Source organism: Mastomys coucha, unplaced genomic scaffold, assembly GCF_008632895.1.
Source record: "Mastomys coucha isolate ucsf_1 unplaced genomic scaffold, UCSF_Mcou_1 pScaffold22, whole genome shotgun sequence".
In the NCBI taxonomy this organism is placed as follows: Eukaryota; Metazoa; Chordata; class Mammalia; order Rodentia; family Muridae; genus Mastomys; species Mastomys coucha.
Window position 1 is genome coordinate 65,409,663 of NW_022196905.1, and position 15,600 is coordinate 65,425,262.

General features: G+C 42.6%; 2 protein-coding genes across 2 annotated transcripts in view; one reads left to right on the plus strand and one right to left on the minus strand.

Annotated features, from left to right (window-relative positions):
- Positions 1 to 2,956, minus strand: part of Cnga1 (cyclic nucleotide gated channel subunit alpha 1) — a 31,213-nt gene extending 28,257 nt beyond the window's left edge. The window contains exon 1 of the mRNA XM_031342611.1: positions 2,937 to 2,956. The gene's annotated coding sequence lies outside the window, so the exon portion shown is untranslated. The remainder of the gene's footprint in view (positions 1 to 2,936) is intronic.
- An 11,456-nt stretch (positions 2,957 to 14,412) lies between these two features.
- Positions 14,413 to 15,600, plus strand: part of Nipal1 (NIPA like domain containing 1) — a 26,638-nt gene continuing 25,450 nt past the window's right edge. Inside the window, exon 1 of the mRNA XM_031342612.1 lies at positions 14,413 to 14,544. Within this exon, the coding sequence (XP_031198472.1) occupies positions 14,499 to 14,544 (46 nt within the window). The 5' untranslated portion in view covers positions 14,413 to 14,498. The remainder of the gene's footprint in view (positions 14,545 to 15,600) is intronic.

Below are 15,600 nucleotides of genomic sequence, written 5' to 3' on the forward strand. Positions count from 1 at the left end.
GGGTGTGGGGGGGTGTGGGGGGATGTGCATGTGTGTATCTCCAGTCCTACTCTTTCCTTCTCTCTTATCCTCCTCCCTAGATGCAACCATTACTATTAAATTGTCTGTTTGCTTCCAGGTCTCTCTGACTTTTTAAGCATCCACATAAGTAGCCACAGTATCTTTCTCTCTACACAATTCTGCAACTTGCCTTTTCTCTACTTGAAGTTGTACTTTGAAAACCTATGGCCAGGTGGTGGTGGCAGTGCACGCCTTTAATCCCAGCACTTAGGAGGCAGAGGGAGGCGGATTTCTGAGTTCGAGGCTAGCCTGGTCTACAGAGTGAGTTCCAGGACAGCCAAGGCTACACAGAGAAACCCTTTCTCGAAAAAAAAACAAACAAAAAAAACTGCTTATGCCAATAGACACAGAGTTGTTCAGTTTCATAATATACTGTGTTAATGTTGTAGCTTACCAGAACTCCATATTTTGTTCCTTTTTCTAATTTGACTATTAATGAAAATTTGTTTGCAATTACTTTTACTATTATGATTTTTGCTATGTAAATAATTTGCTGCATATTTGTCTGTGGTAAGTATCCTTTCGTGTGTCTCCACAGACACAGCTTTGAGAATGCTGTGTAAGTCCCGGAACAGAATTGCTTGCTCTAGCTCTGTTTATTGGCTGCCAGGATTGCTGTAGACTAGCCCAATACAAGCTTGCCACTTTGTTTTGACCAATGCTTGAGACTGTCAAATTTAGTTTTCCTCCATCTGATAAGAGAAAATTTTAGTGGTGAAGCTTTTGATTGTATGCACTAATAAAACTGGACAAGCTCTGGTGCTTAGGAGAGTTTGGGTTGCTTTTGTGTTGATTATATACTCACGCCCTTGGGCCACTATTTTGGTCAGATTTCCTCTCGCATTACTTCAAAAGCCTTTTAAAATATGAATAAATACACTATAGGGTAGGAAAAAAGCAGAATTTAAAGCAATATTTGTAGGAATAGCATTTTATTAAAACAACCTAGATGCACACAGAAAGGAGAAGCATCTCCATGGTAACTCGTGTGATGTTAAGTCATGGAATCCTCAGGAGCTCTCCTTTGTTGTTTATGTTTGTCCACACTGTACCCTAGTTGCATTGGTCATATAGTGGCAAGCAGAGCTGCCTTCCATATTGTATTATAATATATTTTTGTTTGATGGGAAAAACATTTTGCAAATGAGATTCTGCTCAACAGCAAATGGCCTTTGTATACGCACCTTTGTCTTATGCACTTTCACTTAAAATAATGGTTTGTTTGTTTGTTTGTTTGTTTTGTTTTTACTAATGCAAAAGATATCTGTTGGCCAAAGAGAGTGAAGTTCCACTGAGAAAAGAATGTGTTCTGGCAGCATAAATACCCAACTACCAACCAGGCATGGTTTCCAGTCTTGCCCTTCTTAGTGTTTAATTGCAGGCCTGTTTGCTTCTTACTGCAGTGATATCAAGATGTTGTTACTATCTAGAACCAGAGCAGGTTTTGCTTGCTCCACAGCAGGGAGGAATCTATGAGCTGAAGCTGTCATCATCTGCTTATCAAGGATGTGGTTTCTCACCACCGGCTTCAGAAAATTACTATGAAGCCTCAACTGAGATATTTCCAACCTCTGGGCTCCTCCTTTTCTGTACAACAGAGGTTATACCTCCATGTGTCTATTGTAAAGGCTGTCTGTAGAAAGCTAATGAAAATTGCCTAAAGCTCAAAGGTTTGAAAAATCATAGAAACATAAGCTGATAATGTGATTATACAATCTGAGTTCAGAGACTGAGCTAAACACACAGACAATGCTAAGCCAGATGTGGTGGCTCACACCTTTACTCCTAGCATATCGGAGGCTGGGGCAGAAGAATCACCATGGGTTCAAGGCCATGGTGAAAGTGAGACCCTGCCTCAAAATGAACTGGCATGGTGAAAATAATCCTCTGATCTTCCCCCTGACTCGTCATTCTGGGAAGTCAAAACTTTCAAGGGAAATAAAGAAATAATAGTTATCATCCCAGGATCAGAAGCAAGCTGTAATTCCCTTGAAAAAATCATTACAGAGTGGACACAACACTGTTGGCATGTATGCCTCTCAAAAACAGATGGGCTGCCAACTCCTTAAACCAAGGGTTGTCACTGTAAGAAGAAACCCTCAATACTTTCTTTGGGAAAAAAAAAACAATTTTTACCAAGGGAATTATTATCATGATCTTTATCATAATCTTTACAGTCCACAGAAAAGGTATAAAGTATCTACTGCAAAATAAAAGTCTCTGTCAAGAGTGGAGACAGCGAAATCATAAGATAGTCTGTTTCCCTGTGGTCCTTTTAAGCCAGTATATATAATAAAAACAAACTGATACAACTATTAAGTATCAGAGAAAGTAATCATAGTACATTTTAATATGTATATAAAGCATGTCGGTCCTTCTGTTACTGTAACAAATAATACCTGAGACAATCAACTTATTGGAGGGAAGGTTTACTTGGACTTGTGGCTCCAGTTCATGCCCCGGTTGAGCCATCGCTTTCAGTTCTCTGGTGAGAGTAGCAGAGGGTAAAATCCAGTGCAAAACTACTTACCTCAGGCCAAGAACCAAAGAAAAGCAGTCAGAATTGATAGTCCTTCAAGAACACTCCAGTGACCTAAAACCGCCCCACTAGGTCTCATTTCTTAAATGTTCCACTATCTCCCACCAGTCCCATCCAAGGGTTCCATCCTTCAACACATGAGCCTTTAGGGCTACTTCATATCTAAACTATAGCATATAAATTATGACCCTGGAGCATCACAAGATCTTCCATCCCAAAAAGGTTTTCTTCAAAATCAGTTTGTTTTTCTGATCACCAGTAAACACACGGGCTACACAAAGCCTGGAAACCATCTTCCCTTTCCACCTTCACAAAAAAAACAGAAAGAATCCAGAACCTTCTATCTTTGCTCCTTGACCCCACAGTCATGAGACTACACTTCCACTGCTTATAAACAACTCAGTCTGTTGTTATTGTAGCAGCTGAAAAACAGAGCCAAGCCCTAGGTACCCACTTCCTGTTACACACACGTCTATGTTCACAGGTAAATGGCCCATTGTTTCAGTATTCTGTAAGCGTCCCAGGAGTGGGAAGTTTGCTTTCTTTTCCTTCCTTTATCACACTCCCATTTTATACTACTAATAAAGCTAAGTCAACACTTCAGTCAGACACTTAGGGCTCAGCACATGAAGTCCCCTGGACACTAATTGCATAGATTTTATCCATCACAGTAAGTAGTCTACACTGTATGTGACAGCTTGTCTTCTTGTGTAAGTCTATACCTTATCCCCAAATGATCATGCTAAAAACATTTGTAATTTTGTTGAAAATAACCTGCACATAGCATACAACCTAGCCTGTACCTCCTTAACAGCTTTTCATTTGGTTTTGGTTTGGTTGGTTTTGGTTGGTTGGCTAGTGAGTTTGGGGTTTTTTTTTTTTTTTTTTTTTTTTTTTTTTTTTTTTCCTTCTTGGCTTTCATTGATTATTTGCTATCTCAAAGCAACACTGTATAATACTGTGTAGCTTGCTGAGAGGTGAAAGGAAGAAAGAAGACTAAGGGGGTGTGTGGACTCCTTCCCCCAACCTTGTTGCTTGGGAGTGACTTGGTTCTGTAAGCAGCCCCGACAGGCTGCAAGCTGGAGTTGAGCACCTGCTGTGTGGAGGAGTCCTGACTGCTGCTCCTTAGATCATAGACTTAGCAAGTCTCATACTTATGTTAAAAGGTTTACCGGATCTTCCTTTCAAGAATTCCTTCTGGTCTGGTGTTAATGGATTCTCTCCTGTTTATGTTATATGGGCAAGTGTTGAATTCCTCTGGGTCTGGTTCCCAAGCCTAACTATAAATACTGAGTGAATTACAGTAAAGCCCTCTCTTATCACTTCTACCTGGCGTCTGTGTCTTTCCTTACTAACTGCTTGCTCCCACAGATAATTGTTCATCTCAGTCCTAGAGCACTAACCGGGAGACCCGGGAGACAACAGGGGTGAAATACTGGAGGCTCAGAGGTCAAGACACTTGCTACTAAGCCTGAATCCCTACATTCAGTCTCCAGGACCCATATAAAGGTGTAAGGGGAGAATAAAGTCCACACCATACACATATCAATAACAATAAACTTTTTAAAGAAAGAAAGAAAAACCAAATCTGACAATATAGCACGTACACAGGCCAGTACTATTAATGTCGGGAGAGTCACAAAAATCACCCCAAATCATGAAATCTATAATTTCAGGACTTAGGTGTACAATAAAGGCAGTGAAGTTTTTGGAAGTGAAAACAGCATGGAGCAAAACCAAAAAAAAAGGTATCTAATGAAGAAAAGGCCCAGTGTCTCTCTCCCTCACTCCCTTCCCTGGCCCCTACCCCCTGCTCCCTCTCTCTCTCTCTCAGGTATTGTGTATGTGTGTGTGCAGTTTTGATTTACAGTCTCACTCTGTAGCTCAGGCTAGACTGGACCTTACTATGAAGCCCAGGCTGGCCTTGAATTGTGGTAATCTTCCTGCCTCTGTCTCCCGAGTGCTGGAATTACAAGCAGGTGTACCATCCTGGGCCTTCATATCTTTAATGACTGGTGTCAGGGTTGGCTCAATCCAATCGATAGGGTGTTGTTGTCAGGTGAAGTAAAGAGCTCACAGACGTGTGAGAGGCATGATGCTGGGCAGAAAGAACCAAAAAATGGCTACCTGACAGTCAAAGACCGCAGCCTCACAAGAACCCGAATTGCAGACCCCTTGATCTCCGGTACTCAGCCTCTAGAACCTGGAGAGGATGAGTTCTGTTGTGTGAGCTGCCCAGCCGTGGGCCTCACTAACTCACTTCTTCCTGAAGTCACCTGAGCATTATTTGCAGTGCCCACTAGAATGGAAGCAGAGCTTCGCTGCAGTGTCTAGGACATAATGACCAAAATATCTATGTGTTCAACACAGACACAGACTCTGAATACTTCTGCTCTGCAGCCGTTTGGCTCAGGCTGCAATTTGCTGTGGTCTCAAATAGACCGGTACAGTTGGATGTAGGACTCCAGGTGTTGCTGTCATTCATTGTTACAGTGGTCCGTGTCTGTGAGCCCCTCTCCCACCAGACTTTACAACAATGGCCACCACCTGGTTATTATTTTTTTTTTTTTGGTCTGTCCATTTGCTTGTTTGTTTTTTGCCTCTATAGCAGTGATTATAAACCTTCCTAACTCATATGTTAACTCATGTGATAATTGAATACAGTTCCTCATGTTGTGGTAACCCCCTTAACCATAAAATTACTTTCATTGCTATTTCATAACTGTACTTTTGCTGCTGTTATGAATTGCAACATAAATATATGACATGCAGAATATCTGATATTCGACCCCTGTAAAAAGGTCATTTGACTCCACCTAAAGGAGTTGGGACCTGAAGGTTGAGAACCACTGCTTTGTAAATTATACAGTGCCCAGCCCATAATGCGCAACCCATCTTTTCTTTTAATTTTTGTTGTTTCTTTTGTTGCACAAACACTACAAATGTGTCAAGTAAAACACTCATCCGTACTCAGCTCTCTTTTGAAGGGTGTGTTTGGATGATGGTGACTGTCCTGTGAGTGTGAAACATGTGCTTATTGTTCATTGATGTCCTTAGAGTAAGATGATCCTGACAAAATTCAGTATGCTTTACAAAGAAATGTTATTAAATTTATAAGTTGATTTAAGAAGAATTGACATGCTAACATATGAGTTTTTATCATCAACAAGAGATGTCTTCTTTGGAAAAACCTGCTTTATATTTTTGGTAATTTTCATTAAATGTACTTACTCTACATGTTAATTTTTCATTTTTATAAGACCTGCTGTCACATTATCTAATGGGTCTAAAAGAAAAATTACTAATTTATATTTTATTTTGTGACATATCATCTTGCTAACCTGATCACTTTTTATGGTTTTGAAATTAATCCATTTAAGAATTTAGGATCCATGACCATATTATCCATAGGTAAATATCCTCAAAAATTAATCTCACACTGTCTTAGTCAGGGTTTCTACTCCTGCACACAACATCATGACCAAGAAGCAAGTTGGGATGGAAAAAGTTTCTTCAGCTTACACTTCCACATTGCTGTTCATCACCAAAGGAGTCAGGACTGGAACTCAAGCAGGTCAGGAAGCCGGAGCTGATGCTGATGCCATGGAGGGATGTTACTTACTGGCTTGTTTCCCCTGGCTTGCTCAGCTTGCATTCTTATAGAACCCAGGGAAGACATCACCCATAATGGGCCCTCCCACCCTTGATCACTAATTGAGAAAATGACTTACAGCTGGATCTCATGGAGGCATTTTCTCAAGGGAGGCTCCTTTCTCTGTGATAATTCCAGCTTGTGTCAAGTTGACACACAAAACCAGCCAGTACACACACCCAGGCATGGGGGCACATACTTTTGATCCCAGCACTCAGGAAAGAGAGGCAGGCAGATAGATCTCTGAGAGTTACACTCCAGCCTGCTCTGCATTCTACATAATGAGTCCCAGGCCAGTGAGGACTACACAGTGGGACCCTGGCTGAAAAAATTAAAAAGAAAGAATCTAAGAATCTTAATCATTAATCTTTTTCTTGTTGTATTGGATAGGACAATATATTAAACAGTAAATGTTATATCTGGAATTCTATCAATACCTAGAATTTTTCCTCTTTAAGCTGGCTAACCATTAAAATGGAAAAATTGAAAATAAATGTCCAAGGACTATCTCCAAAAAGCTACCGCAGACCTACATACATATTTTTTTACTTGCTAACCTATTCTACAAACATTTACTTAGTACTTTTACAACTCAAGGCATTTTTCTAAATAGAAACTTTGTTCCTGGCGGTATGCTCCAATCAATAGGTCAAAGGAGTGGCCAATATGATAACAGAGTTCTTTATTACCTTTGAGTGAGTATGTGACTAGCAGGTCACATCAGCTTATGTTTGGCTGCAAGAGCAACAAGTGCTCTTAACCACTGAGCTCTTTTTCCAGCCCTGTACAGACATTTTGCTTGCTAAAATTATTTTATGATCAATATTTGTAAAAGTGCCCGGATAGAGGAAAGGGAGCATTCTTTAATAGACACAAGGGGCAGTAGCTAAAGATCCAGTATTTTAAGCACAGTTAGTCTTGATGTTCCACACTCATCTTCTTTTGTTTGGTGGCTGATACAGCAATGACTCTGTGGACTGAGAAGTGACCTCATACATTAGCTGATGACCGAAAAGGTAGCGCATAGTGGGTATACAAATAGAAACTCCAAAATGTACAAAGCCAGGAACTAGGCACATAGTGATAGGGACATTTCTTAAAGCTTTTTTTAATAGCATCTAACTTTCTAACATAGAATAAAATTACTAACACTTGAGAAAACACGAAACTATAATAAAAAGATAATGAGAATGATAAATGGCAGTTTTTAAACATACAAAAATAAAATGTGGTAGTCGTTGATAAGAGTTACTTATTTGGGGCCTAATTAAAATACACAAGCTCCCTATGTAGCAGATGTGCAGATTGATCTTCATGCAGGTCCCCCAACAACTGAAGTAGGGCCTGTCCCTGACTCCATTGCCTGCCTGTGGATCCCATTCCCTAACTGGGCTGCTTTGTCAAGGCTCAATAGGAGAAGATGCACCTAGTTCTGTAGTGACTTGCAGTGCCAGGGTGGGTTGGTACCCAGGAGGAGGCTCCTCCTCCTCAGAAGAGAATGGGAGGGAGGGAGAGGGGCTATGTGAGGGGGTGAATGGGAAGAGAGAGGTAGGGCTGCAATCAGTGTGTAAAGTGAATAAATAATTAATGGGAAAAAAAGAAGGCATACACATGCTTACTGTGGAAATTTAAAGAAAACGTACACATGCTTACTGTGGAGAGTTAAAGACATGGTAAGGCCAGGAGATGGCTCAGCAGTTGAAGAGATTGCTGTGCAAATGTAAGGACCTGAGTTCAGGAACCAGAAACTCATGGAAATGCCACCAGGGCACCATGGTCTGCCTCGAATGTCAGAAGAGGCACAGCAGAAGAGCTTTAAAGTAACCGGGCTAGCAAGAGGAGCCATACTGGTAACCTCTGAGGAGAGACTCTGCCTCAATGAATAAGGGAGAAGAAAGGATGATTCCTGACTTCAACCTCAATCCTTCACATGCACACTCACATACCCCCGATAACACACACATAACATACACATAAACACCACATACATATACACAACACACACATAATCACCACACACACACACACCCATACACACACACACCGCACATACACATATGTACCCTATATACCCCTTATAACACACACACATATATACACACGTATATACACACAGGCAAACACTCATACACACAGGCACATACCACACACACATACTACACACACACTACACATACATACACACACATATACACACATAAAATCACACTCATATACACAGGCTCACATATACACACAGGTTTAACACACACACACACACACACACACACACACACACTCACATTCATACACTGGAAAGGAGAGTAGAAAAAAAAAAAGGTAGCATGGTGAAATTCTGACCCTCCCTGAAGAGAACGTACTGTCCTGGTAAGTGACTTCCTCCCCAGAGACCACATCTCTTGATGCAGGATCAGGTTGTCATAAAAGTAGTTATAAAACCACCCAACATGTCTAAGTTTCCAACAAATAGGAATTTATATTTTCACAGTTAATTCTTGGCTACCATTCATGTGAGTCTGATGCCCAATCTTCAAATATTGTAAAGAGAAACAGAAATTAATATTTAATACTTCCTCTAGGGAAGACACACACTTGTCATGGTTACTGCATTTGACTTCTAAATTCACAAAAACCCAGTGGTATTTACAAGGGCTATACTATTCAGATTAGCAAAGTCTGAATGGTGTAAGACTTTTATTTATTGCTGTTTTTAACTAAATGTGCACACTTACTGACAAATCTGAATCACAGCTGTGGAGACTCTATAGAGAATCAATTATCAGCTGCTTCTAAAAAGCCTGGATCATGAGAACCAACACAAAGCCTATGACATCTGTAAATAAAAACACATGTCAGTATAAATTAAAAAACACAACTGAAATTACCACTGCATTCTTACCCACACTTGTTTAAATGAGATGTTTGTCTTCCTGCAGTGCCAATCAGTGGTACATCCAAAACAGACGCAGATATATGGTTAATCTTGGCATTGTTGAAATCCAGATGCAAGTTTTCCTTAATAATAACTGTAATGTTGTTTCTCCTCTCCTTAAGCAGCACAAATGGCTCGTTTTATTAATTATTCCTCAGAAAAGACAAGTCCATGGCATTGGCAGGGGAGGATGTTCGTGGCTCAGTACTGGATTTGGGGATTTGTGTGTAGATGAGAACAACAGCCGCCAGGTCATCATTATCCTTAGCTTGAACCTGAGCTCATTAATATGTATGCAACTGATAAACAAAAAGGCCTTTCTCAAAGCCTAAGGCGACTGAAAGTAAACCAAAAGAAATACTGCCTAGTGGATTTTATTAAAACTGCGTTGCCAATTTTCCTCAGGGTTATAATACTGTAAGTTTATCATTAGGATTAAAATGAGACACAGTAAATGTGGCTATCTGTGGAAGTCTTCAAATGCTGGGCAGGTTTTTATTGTAACTTTTAACAGCCAAGTAGCAAGGGGAAACTTTTCGTAGTAATTACCTCTGTTCTTACACACTTGCTTGATTCTTTTAAAAGCTGAAGATTCTTTTTTTTTCTTTTCTAGCTCAAAATATCCATTTCTAGGATTAGTTTGGGGGGCAGTCTTTTCTAATCCTACTTCACACATAGAAGACGTAACTAAGATCTGTCCACCAGATGCATTCATGCAGCTGGATGTTCCCGTCCTAATGGTTTGCCTGCCATTGGACTTTTTTCAAAGTGGTTGCAATGAGCTAAATAAAATGCTAGGAGCAGTCACTCCTGAACCCTTGTGAGGAACAGGGAAACTGCTCTGAGATCTAAGAGAACACACAAGTCCTATCTTCAGAGACTGTGCCGAGGAGAGACACCATTAAGGCATATTGGGATACAGACCTAAGGGACCATATGCAAAGAGCACAAATTCTTGAGATGGATGGAAAGAAAACTAGAAGGCTTTGGGGAGAGGTGCGATTTTTGCTGAAACTGTAGTTATGTAGAAATTTTGTCTGTATATATGAAACCTATAGTGGGGGCTCTCCCAATGGACTCGAATTTAAAGGTGTCAGAGCGCTAGAAAGTGTTTGATTTCCCCCTCTACGGTGTGATTAGCTTGACCCAGTCTCCCTATCATCGAGTTTCTTTTCCTGGGACCTGCAGTAACCTTGACTGACAGAAAGAACAGAGCCACATGGATTATCTACTTAATATCTACTTTCAACCAGGCCCTCTATCCTGCTTTGTCAGCTTCCTCTAAGTCTTTATAATCCTATTTAAAGTGCCTGTAACTATAGATGCTCACTTGCATGGAACTGATTGTTTACAGATTTTCATTGTTTAAAAAAGATGTGATTTGAGAAGTTCTGGCTCATGACTCCGTGTTCATAAGTATATAATAATCTGTCTCCCAATCCACCAAGACCTTTGGCTAGCACCGCCAATTAATGACATCTTGGTCTTTATGATCGCCATTAAAAACTGTATAATTAATTGCTTAACAGCTAAATAATTATCTTCCCTGTAAGTACAATAAACCCTCTGAGTTTAGGACTGGGTCTATTATTTCTCTGCAGGTAGGGTATAGCTCACTACAGTGCCTAATTGTTCTTTCAAGTACTTATGAAGCACCAGGATCTCTTCTAAGAGCTAGGAAGTTAATAGCTAACAAAACTAAATTTCTACCCTCATGAAGCGAGCATTCTGACGACATCAAGGCAGAACAAACATAGCAGGGCATACATAAGTCAGGTGTGATGTGTTAAGTGATAAAGGGGGAGAGATGGCACGAGGGGGTGCCCAGGGAAGGCTTCTTTTAGGGGACATCTGTGTGCACTGACAGAGATAGCCATGTCTACTGCCTGGGGGAGAAACAGGATCACGATGGGTTGTCAAACGGAAGCGGAGAAGCAGCATCTTAAGCAAGGAGAAGAGGGAGGTAGGGAGGGGGGTTCTGAAAAGAAAGATGAGGCAGGGGGCAGTTAGGAGACTGTGGCGGTAATTCAGGAAGAGGTGACAGTGGCACCAACCAGGGTTGGGAGGAGGGGTGGGAGGAAGGGGTCAGATTTTGGATACAGACTTAAAGCAGAGGTAATAAGATCAGATGGGTGTGTGAATGAAAGGGTGGACTCAAGGATGATGCTGGATTTGTTTGACTTAAAGCAGTTCAAGATGAGATTATTTAGTCTGACAGGGTGGAAAGGCCATCATCGTAAGTGACTGGGGTGGAGGGAGATTTGGAAGTAAAGCTGCATGCGTGTTTCCTAACATTCGCCAGACTAAATGAAGACACCCACATTTTCTTAGATGTGCTTTAGTAGTAAGGGTCAACCAGAAAGAAATGGGAACTGCAGCTTCGAAAGTACCAAGTATGTATTTGAGCATCAATAACTGTGAACTGAGGGGGCTGGTGAGATGGCTCAATAGTTAAGAGCATCGACTGCTCTTCTGAAGGTCCTGAGTTCAAACCCCAGCAACCACATGGTGGCTCACAACCACCCATAATGAGATCTGATGCCCTCTTCAGGTGAGTCTGAAGACAGCTACAGTGTACTTATTTATAATAATAAATAAATCTTAAAAAAAAATAATAATTGTGAACTGAGTGTGAGCAAAAGCATGACACATCAAAATTTTCGAGATGATGCTATTGTCGTATCTGAAGTTAAATCAGGAGTTCATGGAGACCAGAAAGGGGTGTTGGGTTCCCTTGAGCCGGAGTTACAAATGGTCATGAGCTGCCAGATGCAAGTACTGGGAACTACTCTCAGGTTCTCTCCAAAATAGCCTGCACTTTTAACTGCTGAGCCATCTCCCGGCCCCTCAAGTACGTATATTACAGGACAATAAATGTTTAAAATCAGTGATCTGAAAATTCACATTGAAAAGTACAGGACATAAATTAAATTCAAAGTATAAAGAAGAAAATATTCAAAATGAGAACAGGAGACAATGAATTTTAAGTCAGCAAAGAAAAGCGGTTGCTTCTCAGGAAGATTTGTAAAATTGATAACCTCTTAAATAGGCTTATTGGGGGCAGGGTCAATAATAAACTAAGAGCAGTAAGCTAGTGCTACACATGGCATGTCTACAACTTAGCCTCCATCCTGCCTACCAGCTGCTGTCCCCTCTGCCCTGTCCCTACCCCCTGCCAGAGAATGGCAAACTCCCCCATAGCATGGTAATGGAGGTTAAAGGCTCACAACAGAGGTGTTCTGCAGGCCCGCCCAAGCTACAAGACAGTATAGCTTTGCCTCCTCCAGCTCGGAGGAAGCTCCAGTCTTCAGTTTTCACAGTCATCACTGGGTCTAGTGACCTTGCACAAAGCCCAGTAAGTGTGAGTCCACCTTTTGGAGGGCTTTGTTTACTGTCGGATTCCAAGTCTTGATTCAGAAAAGGATTTCTCAAAGAGTGGGTTCACTGGAGATGTTTAAATGGTGTTCTCCCTTGAGTTAAATAATATATTCTCGGATGTGGATTAACACCCACCCCCAATTAGTGCACCGGTGACTCTCTGTGTGGTGTCTACATATCTATCCATCTAGAAATAATGAGTGAGGGGAATTCATGACTAATTTCTGCCTACGACACACTGGGCTTGGGACAACAGTGATGTTGAGCAAGTTTGCTTATTTTTCCCAGAGGGTTGTCTCACATACTCAGAACTGAAATAAATAAGATTTATAGCAAAGTACTTCCTGCCAAAACCAGATCTCATCATCCCAACTGCAGGAGAGATGACTCAGAAGGTAACAGCTCTTTCTGCCTATGCCTGAGAACCAGAACCCATGTAAAAAAAAAAAAAAAAAAAACGGTAACATGGTTTACAACTGCATACACATGTGTGCATTCGTGTGCAAACAAAGAAAACTAATGAATCTCAAAGGAACATTCTCAAGCCCTTTTTTTAAGTGAAGATATAAAGCATAAAGTGGAAATTAACAACAGCTATTATCATTCTGAATGATTTTAATATAAATTTTTTATAAAGTGTTTATGGTAGGGTTTGCCACATAGTAACTGATGTTTGTTAGATAGTAATAAGCACCTGAGAGGAGATTTCTTATCATTGCCAATCTGTGATGAAAACAAAACTTGAAATCTGACGTCCAAAGAAAGCATCTAAATAGATGTCTACTTCACGAGGCTCCCTATCCAAAACTGGCTTAAATCGTCCTTGCCACTTTCGCCCGTTCCTGTCCCCACCCCATTCTTTTTCCACAAGTCATTCCCACGGAAAAAAAGTATACATCTTAAACTACTGACTAATTTGGATTTAAGTCTCATAAGCCTGAAACAAGAAAAGCAAGGCGGATCTCTGCAGTGAAACTCTTAGGCAATAAAGTTACTAGTTGTTTCTGAGTGCCTAGAGCCGATGGGAGTACAGCGTTCAAGTGATGGGGCGCATGCCCCACAAGCATGCACAATCTGAGGCCTTCAGCAGAAAGTGTGACCATTTCTTGAGGTATAAATACCTCGTGGCTAAGTTGCTTCACCACTCTCTCTACTTTACCTTACCCTTATCCCTCGCCTGCAAACTGTAGTTAATAAATTGTACTGTGCAGTGCAATGAGTTGACTCATAGATGTTATGTAGCGTACTGCTAGAATATCGTGAACGTCAGCGTGGGAACAAGTGTTCTCAGTTTGGGCTTTGCTGATCCCTGAAAAGCTTATTTCCTATACGACTGGGCGTAGGGATAAGGCAACTTGGATGGTGGAGAGGGAGATGCCTGCTTGTCGAAAACAGGTAGGCTCGAGTATTGTAAGACCAGGAGGACAACGGCTTACATAGAGAACAGAAGCACCCGGCCTGTTCGAAAAACTCCAGAATAAACTTTAGCATGGACTCAGCGCAGAACTCCAGCAGGCAGCGCCTTGCCTCACAAAAGCCAGTGATGAAAAAAAATCCCACAGACGTCGGCCAGCACTCCGTCGGCTCCGAGACAGCCAGAAGGGGGCCTTAGGACAGCTCTCCATCACTAAACTCCCCGAGTGGTTCGGCAGCATTCACGCTGTGACCTCATAGCCTCCTGGACAGGTGTTTCTGGGTCCACCCTGCAGACACTGGCGACTGAAGGAACTCGGGCGGCGACGAGCGGTGGGCGGAAAATGAGCCTCTACCCACCCAGATGCCCCACCCAGTCACTCTCATTGGCTGAGGCTGCCACGGGGGCGGAGGCAGCGCACACCCTTCGCTGACTCCGCTGCTCCGCCGGAACGAATGCGGGTCCCGGGACACTGGTGTGTGAGAAACTATTGCTAGCACGGAGGAAGCCCGGTCCCCAGGCCATGGGGGTACAGCTGAGGCTGCCACCTGGAGAGCCGTGCCACGAAGGTGAGTGTCAGCCCCTGCGATGGGACGCTTGGGTCACACACCCATGGGGAGCCCAGATGTGTGGTCTAGAACAAGATTCGGGAAAAATGTGTGGATTCTTAACGCGGTCTTCTAGTCATTCAGTATTCCAGTCGTCCAGTCGGCTGTCCCACCAACAGGGCAGTAAATGCTTAGCTGTGCCCACTGCACCCCAGACTCGGTGGGGAAGCACAACGGGAAGCAGGACAGAGGTGACGCCCACTTGGTCTCCGGCCGGCCCAATGTTGATTACATCGTACTGAGTGTGCAGCGGGGAAATTCGGGATGGTTGCTGAGGGCAGATTTCAGGGTTTGATCCAGGAGAATGTTTCCTGGCTCAGCCTCAACTCCAGATATATGGTTCGTGCCACCTGCTGGGCAGAGGCGTGCCGGGGATCCCGTGGGCTTCCCACGCTGATCCCTAAACGTACTGCACCTGAGTCCCACTGAGAAGTCGCTCAGGTGTGACTTACTGGGCAATCCTTTGAGTAGGGCGACTATTCCAATAGGGAACTGGGAGTGCCCTTTCGTAAATTGTTCCTCTGGGCCAGACTGGGATTTCCAGCCCACACCTTGCCCGGTAAAATCCCTGGGCCCCGCCCCTTGACCTTTGCCAGATGTTCACCACTTCCACCGGCTTCTTGCAGTCTCCACACTGAAGGTCTGGTTGAACTGAAGGAAAGTAAGGGGAAACGTGGGGCAACCTTGGCAAATGTGCATTGCAAATGAAATTGTCATTTTTTTTCCACCCGTGTCAGGGCAAAGGTCATTTCTAACCTACTTGCTAACTATTCAAAGAAGCCATCTTTTAAGAAGGGCACCCTTGGCCTGGTGGTGGTGGCACGTGCCTTTAATCCCAGCACTTGGGAGGCAGAGGCAGGCGGATTTCTGAGTTCGAGGCCAGCCTGGTCTACAGAGTGAGTTCCAGGACAGCCAGGGCTATACAGAGAAACCCTGTCTCTGCCGGGCGGTGGTGGCGCCCGCCTTTAATCCTAGCACTTGGGAGGCAGAGGCAGGCGGATTTCTGAGTTCGAGGCC